A 10,253-nucleotide genomic window follows, 5' to 3' on the forward strand; every position below is an offset into this window, starting at 1 on the left:
AGCTCTTGCGCGGTCCGGCTCAGCGGACACTAGGACTCCAAGATGGCGTCAGTCGGTGAGTTTCCGACCCCAGTTTGGAAGTCGCGTTGGGGGCTGAGGCTGCGTTCAGAGCCAGGAGCCTCCCCGGGAGGGGAGGGCGCTGCGAAGCCGCCTGCGCTTCGTTCAGGGACTTCACTGCGGCCTCACCTGAGGCATGATGGACTCTTAATCCGGGGTCCTGTGCTTTTCGCGACTTGTCTAGCCGCGGATGCTTGCTGCCTGTGGTCTGAGCCTCCTGGGGTGGGCGAGGAGGATGAGGGCAACCTGGAGACATGCATCCCGGCCGGTTAATGCGCTGCAGTTCTCCCTCTCTTCACTAAGGAGTAGTACTTCCTTCCCCCACCCCCGCGACACGGCGGTTTGCATCTGACCCTTACGCACAGTTTTTACCCTTGTTCCCAAAGCTAATCTCAGATTAAGCTCTAGGAGGAGCTAATGCCTAGGACAGTACCCAACCCTGCATAAGGTTCGATGTGTATATATTGACTAGGCTGACGGAGCTGAAGTGACCTGTTCAAGGTCACAATTTATGAGAGAACGGAGCTGGGATTCAAACCCAGGGGTGTGGGGCTTCACGGAAATGAACTTAATTCTCAAGCGTGGCCTTAGGACCTGCAGGCTTTTCTGTGACAATGCATGTGTAAATTCGTGTGCTCATCCACTATGCACACATTATTTTTTAACAGAAAGCAACGTTTTAGTTCTAGATCCTCCCAGGAACTCCCAGGGAGCCAGTTACTAGGAACGTTGATCCCTGTTTTAAAGATGAGGGAAATAACCGACTGAGATGGGATGTGGCCTGAAGTCACACAGCTTGATAGTGGCAGAATTTCGATTAACTCATGTTTGCCTTTTTTTCTATATTTGGTGCATAATTATAATATTGGTGAGATTCATTATGCCATTCGTACGTGCACTTAACGTAATTTTATCACTCCCATTCCCCAGTACCTTCCTTTTCCCTCCCCTCCATCTCCTGTTTTCTATATTAATATCAGCCTAGAAAAATGAAGCGGTGATCCAAAAAGGGGACAGTGAAGCTGTTTTCCCACCTTTAAAATGGGCATGAGATTATTTGTGCTCCAAAGAGGATGTGAAAAAGGCACTTTGAAGTTCAGCATTGTATTTAAGTAGAGGGTTGAAATGAAGAATGCTATGGACTATAAGGATTAAACAGTTTAGTACATGAAAGATACTTGGAACACTTCCTGACCCACAGAGGAGGGCTCAGTTGGTATTAGCTGGTCATTCTAGTTTTACTTTGTGGTGTTTGGTGAGGGTCATGTCATATGCATGGCCTATTCAGCATCACCCCAGATGAAGAAGTCAGAATTTCTGTATGCTCAGTACTGATGATCATTCAGATAATACCTGTTGTCAGAACTCAAAGCCACTAGTTCTTTAGCAGAGAAAGTGAGGGAAATGTGAATTATCAGCAATAGATAAGATTAGGGGTTGGCAAACTGTGGTCATAAGCTAGTTTTTTTGTTTTTGTTTTTGTTTTTGGTGTGTGTGGTTCTGGAATTAAACCCAGGGCCTTAAGCAAGCTAGGTAAGCGTTTCATCACAAAACTACATTTCCAGACCCAGTGTTGTTTTTGAAAACTTTTTGGCTGTGTTAGTGGTACTAGGGATTGAACCCAGGGGTCCCCACCACTGAACTACATCCTCAGCCATTTTTATTTTTTATTTTGAAACAGGGTTTGGCTAAGTTGCAAAGGTTGCTTTGAACCTGGAATCCTCCTGCTTCAGACTCCTAAGTACCTGGGATTATAGGTGGACACTGCCCAACAAAGAGTTGTTTAAAATAAGCAAATACTGTTATAGAGTATGTGGCATGCAAAGCCTAAAATCTTTACTCTCTGGCCAACTTCTGGGTTTGGTTTAGCATCTAGGAAACGCTTGTTATTTCCCTACAGTTCCGTAAGTGGATAGTATACCTCTCCAATCCATAAAATCACCTACCTTCTCAAGAACCTGCGGTTGTTCAACAACCATTACTAAGAATGTCATGTACCAGGAACTATATGTGGGGATGTTCCCACCTTCAGGTAGTTCATAATCAGGCAGAAAGATAATAATTCTCATTTACATAATACCTAGAACCAAGTACCAAGATTATATTAACCTTATTTTGCAAGGGAGATAACTGAGACATGGAGAGAGCAATAACTTTCCTTAAGGACACATAGCCACAGAGCTAAAGACAGGACACTTGACCTGGAGTCTGCTATTTGTCACCATACCCGAGTACACCTCTGATGAATTAGATAGCCCTTGTGATGATGCTTGGCTCTTCTTCAGGCTACTGAGTTGTTTTCTTTCTTTCTTTCTTTCTTTCTTTCTTTTTAATACCTATGTGCCTTTTAATATTTTAGTTTTAAGCGAACATTCTTGTATTCATAGTACAGAGATATAAATTGGTAGAAAAATAAATATTGTTGACTTTTTCCTCCAGGCATCATGCCAGCCCCTGAACTTGAACTTGGTTGTGAATATTGCAGAATGTTTACAGTTTGTGTGAATGGGAAAAATTAGCTTCACTAGGCCCAGAAGTGATTTTTTTTTTTAAGTTATGAGCTATATTCCAGTCGAAAATACTCTGATTTAAAGTACGTTTTTTTCTTTGCTTTGTTTCTTGCAATATAGTTCTATTTTTATATGTAGTTTAAAACTTTTTATTGTTGATGATTTCAGAGTCAAAGGAAAGAATAATATAAAGAATGCTTCCTACTCATTACTAGTTACAACAGTTTGCAACATTCTGCCCCTTTTTTTCAGTGCTGGGGAAGAAACCTAGGGTCTCATGTATGTTAGGCAAGTGCTTTACCTCTGAGCTATATCCTCTGTGTTCTTATTCAAAAAGAAAAGTGATATCGTTTTCATTGAACTAAAACATTATTATCCCAAATGAAGACAAGATGTATGCTTGTTAAACTTTTCTGGAAATATCATGTACAAGTCAGAGAAGGGTATAGGTCATTCTTGAATGACATTATAACTTTGTGATAAGCTTTAATATCAGTGACACTAAACATTCCAGTAGCAACTTGAAATTGATCCTGAAAACTCACTTTTTTGTTTTGTTTGTGGAGGAGAAAGAATACCTTTGAGACTGTCTCATATTTTGTAACTAGTTCATATAACTATTCCCAAACTAATCACAGCTTTCTTTTGGTAGAGGAACTAAAGGGTATATAATTAATACCTGAAGAAATGCTTAAAATGCCCTAAAGTTAGGATTGTATGCTATGTCCTTTTTTTTTGTTGTTGTTCTTTTTGTTTTTGATGTTTCGTGTAGATAGATCTTATTGAGATTTAAACAGTAGTAAGTCTACAGTGTTTCAGGCACTGTTCTAAATGCTGTTACAGTTTTCATTCAATCTTTGGAATAAGCCATTTACAGTTAAGGGATTTGAATTTCATGGGTTTTATAGAATGAAAGTCATGGTGCTTATTTGAGATATGGCAGGCAGGGAAGGAGGTCTATATGAAGACATTTGAGATAGCTCTGTGATAATGTAAGAGAGCTAATTTTGCAAAGACAGTCAGGTGAGAGTAATAGGGGAAATAAAAAGGGTTGGGTAGAAATGTGAGCCTGAGAAGAATGGGATAGGAAATCAATCATCAGAAGAATGTTAGCACCTTGAGAGCAAGGTTTTCCTCTGTGGTCCCTGTGTGCTGTATCCATAGCATGGCATACAGCAGGTACTCCATATTAGTTGGATAAAGATAGATGTAAGGTTAGGACTAGTTTGTTTGGGGGTGGCAGCCTAAATTGTGTCCCTTGAGTCATGCATGCAAGTGTTAGGCTGTTACTGTCCCTATCAACTGTGTCCTGTGGATAAGCGTTCAGTGTTGAAATTCATTAAGCCTGTGTGTCTGGCTCTCCAGAGGAGCAAGATTAGACCTGGCCATGAACCCTGCATTTCTGTTTAAGGCTTAGAAGCCAATGCTCTTGTTCAGTGTTCGGAGCTGTCAGAGGACTGGGATTCCTCTCAGTGGACTTCTGATGCAGGTCTAGAAGGAGTCTTAGTCTTTCCTTGTATCCCAAAATGGAGAAGAAATCTTGGAGTGTTTTAATCTAGCTTCTCCTGTGATTGGTCACCTTTAAGAAAGAACAGGGGTCTTAGATTTTTTGCCCTGAAGAAGACACCTGCCAGTGCTACTGTATGTATAGTTTAAAACTTAAGTCCTTGTTAGAAACATCTAGTGTTTCTAGATGTTTAAAAGTGCACAACACATGGTAAAAGTAGAGGACATGCCTCTTAAGTGTTTTTTGTTACTATATAGGAATGGTTGCCATTTAGGAGAATGGAATTGTTGAACTTGATGTCTTGGAGAATATGGAAGATTCACTGGGTGGTGGGTGGGGGAATGAGAAAGTATGCATAGAGAAGCACTCTGTGCCCTTAGATTAGTTCCGATTGTCTAGCCATTGTTATATGTGCATTTTAGTTAATATTGCTGGGTATTAAAGGATAAGTCCTAATGCCCAAAGTTTGTTAGAAGTACCAAAATAATCCCTATATAAATATCCTTTTGTTAGTTTTTAGGAAGAACTGTCTTCTGGGAATGACCCTTGTTAATCCACCTCTTGGAGCTAGGGGTAGTCCTGAATTTAGTCACTGGAATGGTGCTGAGGGAGAGGAGGAAGGGTGAGGGGACGTGCTCTTTGCTAGTAGCTCCATATGTGGAAGGCAGGTTTAGATTGTAACTGAAGATCTATATGCATTTATGGTAAAGTAATTGTGTTTATTGTGCACACAGTTCATACTTTGTTTCACAACATCTAAGCTTTCTAGATGTCCTGAGGTGACAGTGAATCATAAAAAGTAGAGCTAGTGAATTAGCCAATTTGTAAATAGCTTTTTGTTGTAATTGATAGAAAAGATGCATCTGGGACATGGAATTGCTTTGTCTCTTGGCAGTGTGTATCAGAACTTGCTCATTAGGCTGGCAGCAGAGGGGCACAGGGGCGTACACAGGGAAAGACAGGAGCAAGTGCTCAAGGATTGACATTTGCATGTGAGCCACTGGTGTGTGCATCTTCTGACTGTACTTTAGGAATACTTTAATTCACTGGGAACATGCTTTCTTGCTAATACTTTAGTAATAGAAATCTGGTGATGAAACAAGCTTGGTGTATCCTGTTGCTTTGTCTCATTTTAAATTGAGCATTAAGGGAATGCATTATTTTAGTTGTAACTCTGCCAATATGTCTCTCTAGAGGCCTGTTGCCATTTCTGTCTTCAGTGAAATTTTTTCCCCAAGAAATGATAACAGATTGAGTTGGTATAGTGTATTCTTGGTTATCAAAAATACTCATGTAGCTTTGGGATTTTGAATGGGTGAACATTCATGATGTGTGGAAAAGCATGATACACACTACAATCTCAGTCACACAAAATGGGATATTGTGTATGTATACGCATGACCTGGAGGGACACATCCAACTAAGCTGCTTGTGACTGGATGACTTTGTTCTTTGCTTACGTTTTTATTTTTCCTGTAATGCACACATTAACTTTTAAAAAATAAATGCTATTTTAAAAACAAAAACAAACAAACAAAAAAGAAGATACCTGCTTATTTTTTTAAGAAATTGGTCTTTGTGGGGAGGACACGGGGAGACCATTGGACACCCATGGGTCCACCCCCTCTTCACCCCCCTGTTTTCTTGGCCCAGAGATGAGCATAATATGTTTCAACCAGAAGCCCTTCCTTCTGTTTTGTTCCCTGGCTCACTGGGATATAGTCTGGGGCCTGTTTAACTTTTGGAGAGGTTTTTACTAAGTTGTTTGAGTTCTTGAAATATGTTGTCTCTTATTTTTACCTCTGGAAATCATTGACCTCTGTGGTCGTAGGCAGGTAGGAATCCCTTAGGTCACTTTATTAAACAGTCTCAGGCTGGCTGGTAAGGTTGACAGTTGCTTCTCAAAGCCCTTCCCCAACAATCAAGTGCATCCAGTCAGAGTGAGGCACTTGAGGACACATCCCACTGCTGTCCTGCATCCCTTAGCATTCTCTGGCCACTCGGTTTGAACAGGCCCATTCTCAGATTGGCTTCAGGACTACAGGGCCAATCTTGAGGTTCAATCCTTCCTCTGTGTTGTGTGCATGACCTTGACCAAATTACCCAACCTCTCCAAGTCTGTCCCCAACCCATACACCAAATTAAAGTCATCAACTACTTGTGACAATTAAATAATTAATAGCGTAAAATAAATGGTAGTGTTACAGTAATCTATTTTGTCTTCTTTGTTGTGTTCTTCCTCATGATCTCTTTTAGAGTTATTTCCAGCAAACTTATGCAGACATCCTATTTGTTCATAAAGCTGTGTTCATAAAGCTGTTGTTGCTGCAGCTGCCATTACAGAGGCTTAGGCTTAAAATAGTGGTTTCTTAGTAACATTTATTCATATTATTTATGTACAGCCTCTATGTAGTTACATCATTCATCTCCAGTGAATAGTTGAAATAGTGACATAAAAGGATGCTATTTATATTGGAGGTTATTAAGTGTGTGGTTTTTTTGCTCTTTCTTTTCAGTGCCAGTGAAAGAGAAGAAACTCATGGATGTCAAACTAGGGGAGCTTCCAAGCTGGATATTGATGCGGGATTTCACGCCTAAAGGCATTGTGGGAGCATTTCAGAGAGGTCAGAATCTTATGGACACATAAACAAGCAAACCTCTGGGTTGTCAGGTCTCTTTTTGTAATGAATTAACTTGGGCAATAAAAACCTTATCTCAAGATTAGTTATGAGCAGGGCGCAGTGGCGCACAACTATAATCCTAGTGGCTTGGGAGGCCAAGGCAGGAGGATTGCAAGTTCAAAGCCAGCCTCAGCAATTTAGTAAGGCCCTAAGCGATTTAGTGAGACCCTGTTTCAAAATAAAATAAAAAAAGGGCTGGGGAATGTGGTTCAGTGGTTAAGTGTCCTTGGGTTCCATTGCTGGTACCAAAAAAAAAAAAAAAAGACTAATAAAGTTCTGTAGAAAAGGACAGTGAAGGGTGGTCAGCCCTTGAATTTCTATATTTGATTGGCCCTATCAAAGGCTGGCCCTGAGATAGTTCAGCCAAGAAAATATTTGGTGGCTTGGAATTAGCACTTTTGCTTCTGAGAAAGATGTCTGTGAGCATTTTTATACCTAACACTTCTAGAAGAAAATGAGTGTGAATCATAGTGGACATCAGTCTCTTTTTTTGTACCAGGGATTGAACCCAGGGGTGCTAAACTCCCTCCTCCTTTTTTATTTTAGATTTTGAGACAGGGTCTCACTAAATGCTTAGGGTCTCATTAAGTTACTGAGACTGGCCTTGAACTTGTGATCCTCCTGCCTCAGCCTCTTGAGCTGCTAGGATTATAGATGTGTGTCACCATGCCCAGCTGGATATCAGTCTTATAATATCATGTTTATCTTCATGCCTGAACTTCCAAGACACATATTTGAAACTGCTCATATTTCAGGCCTGTGCATTTAAAAAGTACAGTATTAAAAGCTGGGCTAGTAGCCTTTAATTCTTGCTACTCAGAAGGCTGAGGCAGGAGGATTGAAAGTTCAAGGCCTGCCTGGGCAACTTAGTGAGAGACCCTGTCTAAAAAGGAAAAATAAAAAGGTTGGGGATGTGGCTTAGTGATAGAGCACCCCTGGGCTCAGTCCTCAGTAAGAGGGTGGGGGTAGGACTATCAGATCAGTCCTGTGTAATTTATCACATCATTTCATTAAGACCTAGATCATCCTATTGGGGGTCCCCTCCCTCTGTGTTTTGGATTCTGGCCACCTCCGACTGTCTTGTGTGCCTTAGCCTGCCCTAAGGCTTTTCCTCAAGCTCTGCTATCATATTAAGAGCACCCTGCCTATTCCCCACTTCTAGTCCTAACTGCCCAGGGAGTAAACTTGGCCTTTTCATGTTTAGTGCTCCCTGCATAGTTCCTTTGGGGCTTTGTTTTTTTTTTTTTTTTCCCCTACTGGGGAATGAACCCCATGGATGCTTTACTGCTGAGCTATATCCCCAGTCTTTTTAAGAAAATCTTCAAAAATTTTAATTTTGAGCCAGTATCTGGCTAAGTTGCTTTAGCATCCCAGGTAGTAGGGATTGCAGGAGTGTGCCACCATACCCGGCCTCCCTCACTGTTTTAAACTAGGACCAACACATTCTTTTTCATAAACCTAGAGCATGTTTATTTCCCCTCTGGTGGGTGCATGTCTGTTTCATTGGGCAACCCAGTGAAGAGAGACAAGTGCAGGGGAAGTCCTCCTTAGAGGCTTGGTTATTAAAGCTGCCGCAACCACGGGGACCCCAATATAAAGGGGTTGGAATCTGGGACAGAATTAGTCAGCATTAGGGTAAAGGGGATTTACAGAGCTGGAGGAAGTGAGGTAGGATCAAAGACAGACAAGCTGAACCCTATCTACAAGATCAAGGCCAAAGGGTAAAACCAGATACAAGGTAGACCCAGTTCTGGAGCTATTCTTGTGCTATAGGGACTGGTTCCTACAGGTACCTTTATCGTCTGGGGACTATAGGGCTAGTGAGTTAAAGAGCCAGAGCAGGACTGGGTCGCTGAATTCCAGCCAGACTCAAGTTGTGCATTACAGGAAACATTCTCAGCGAAGCAGGGCAGTGAGTGCCTCTTGTGTTGCAGGTTACTACCGGTACTACAACAAGTACATCAATGTGAAGAAGGGCAGCATTGCGGGCGTCAACATGGTGCTGGCAGCATACGTGCTTTTCAGCTACTGCCTTTCTTACAAGGAACTCAGTGAGTGCCTCTTGCATTATCTTGCCACCAGTTTCCCATGAGATTATGGCATTGCATTGCTTTGTTAGATATTGTAGTTCACGTTCTGCCAGCTGAGGGACCTTGAGGATGCTCCTTGCCTACACTTCCGTTTAAAGAATTGGAGGAAATCATCAGAATGCAGTTTATGGGAGTACTGTTATAAGTGAGAAGTGTGTGACAGGGAGAACACAGGAGAGAGAAGACAAAGATAGGGTAAAGATAATACTTGCAAATCTTTCTCTAAGATCCTGCAGGCTCTTGCTGAAATTTGGCTTAGTCTTCCTAGTAGCCAGTGCAGATAGGGTTGAGAGGTAGAATCCACTGTCTGTGTAGTGCTCTGGAAAAACTTATGGCTCCAGGACCCGAGATGTTCTCAGATGATATCCACCATGGTCTGAGATATCTGGTGAGATGCTGGGAAATGTCAGTGGTGGCCTCTAACTGGGCTTTCCAATCTGTTTCTGATAGCGTCTAGCCCCTGCCAGCCTGCTGTATTGAGCCAGTGCTTCATCTAAAGGCATTTTGTCAAGTGGGTGTTCCTGGAAGAGGCTGGCCAGGTGGCAAGTTGGCTTCTGAGATACCTCTGTGGCCCCAGGTCTGCTAATTGTGCAGACACTGACAGAAAGGACCTCATAGTGAGGCTGAGTGATTATAGCTTTAACCAGAACACCTCTTAACTGACCCTTTCCCTCACTTTAGAGCACGAGCGGCGACGCAAGTACCATTGAAAAGGGGCCGGTGTGGAGAGCATACTGCGTACTCCTGATTGGGACCTCCTCTCCAATGAAGAACTGAAATCATGGCCTCATGCTTTCCTATCCCGAGTATTAATACCCAATAAAAGGTGACTGGTATGTGTAGCCATTGTCCTACACTCCAGGGCATGAGATTGTCAGATACCCAGGGCTTTAATTCACAGACCCCCATGCCACTTGGGATTATCTCTCCTGCTGCCATGAGTATTGTGGACATTTGGAGGCACTTTGGCTTTTGTCAGCTGATGAACAGAAAGCAGCGGTCCTGTGGTCCTGAAAATGTCAGCTGTCATCCCTGGCCATCTAAGTTCTAGGCAGACAGCTTTCAGATGACTGGAATGTATTCACTTTGCTTATTTCATTCTGTACAAACCTGGAGCTCCAGGGCCAGGTCACCAAGCACTATTTGGAGAGCACTTAGGAAACAGCCTTCCTGGTAAGATGGCTTCACGAGCAGGGAGCTCAGTGGGATGGGGGTGAAGGAAAGGCAGACCTGATGTGAGATCCCCCTCTTCCTGACCCGTTTTCATCAGAGGTCTTCAGAGGACATTAGATGGCAAAAAGGCCAACACTACTTCCTTACTGAGGGGCCAACAGTGCGCATATACACTGTGCTGTGTGGAGACTATGGGGGACAGGCTGTGGAGGGCAATGTCCATGTCCCGATCTCC

The 10,253-nt window shown here is 42.5% G+C and overlaps 1 protein-coding gene across 1 annotated transcript; it reads left to right on the forward strand.

Moving 5' to 3' along the window:
- Atp5mf (ATP synthase membrane subunit f) lies at nt 1–9,681 on the forward strand. The gene is made up of 4 exons (XM_047533028.1): nt 1–55; nt 6,591–6,698; nt 8,690–8,806; nt 9,527–9,681. Exons 1-4 carry the CDS (start codon nt 43–45, stop codon nt 9,553–9,555), a joined length of 267 nt encoding a protein of 88 aa, XP_047388984.1. The 5' UTR covers nt 1–42; the 3' UTR covers nt 9,556–9,681.
- Nucleotides 9,682–10,253: the final 572 nt, after the last annotated feature.

Source organism: Sciurus carolinensis, chromosome 18, assembly GCF_902686445.1.
Source record: "Sciurus carolinensis chromosome 18, mSciCar1.2, whole genome shotgun sequence".
Lineage (NCBI taxonomy): Eukaryota > Metazoa > Chordata > Mammalia > Rodentia > Sciuridae > Sciurus > Sciurus carolinensis.

Coding starts and splice junctions, on each gene's coding strand:
- Atp5mf (XM_047533028.1), top strand. Junction 6,699..8,689: donor TGTGGGAGCATTTCAGAGAG/GTCAGAATCTTA, acceptor CTTGTGTTGCAG/GTTACTACCGGTACTACAAC. Junction 8,807..9,526: donor CCTTTCTTACAAGGAACTCA/GTGAGTGCCTCT, acceptor CCCTCACTTTAG/AGCACGAGCGGCGACGCAAG.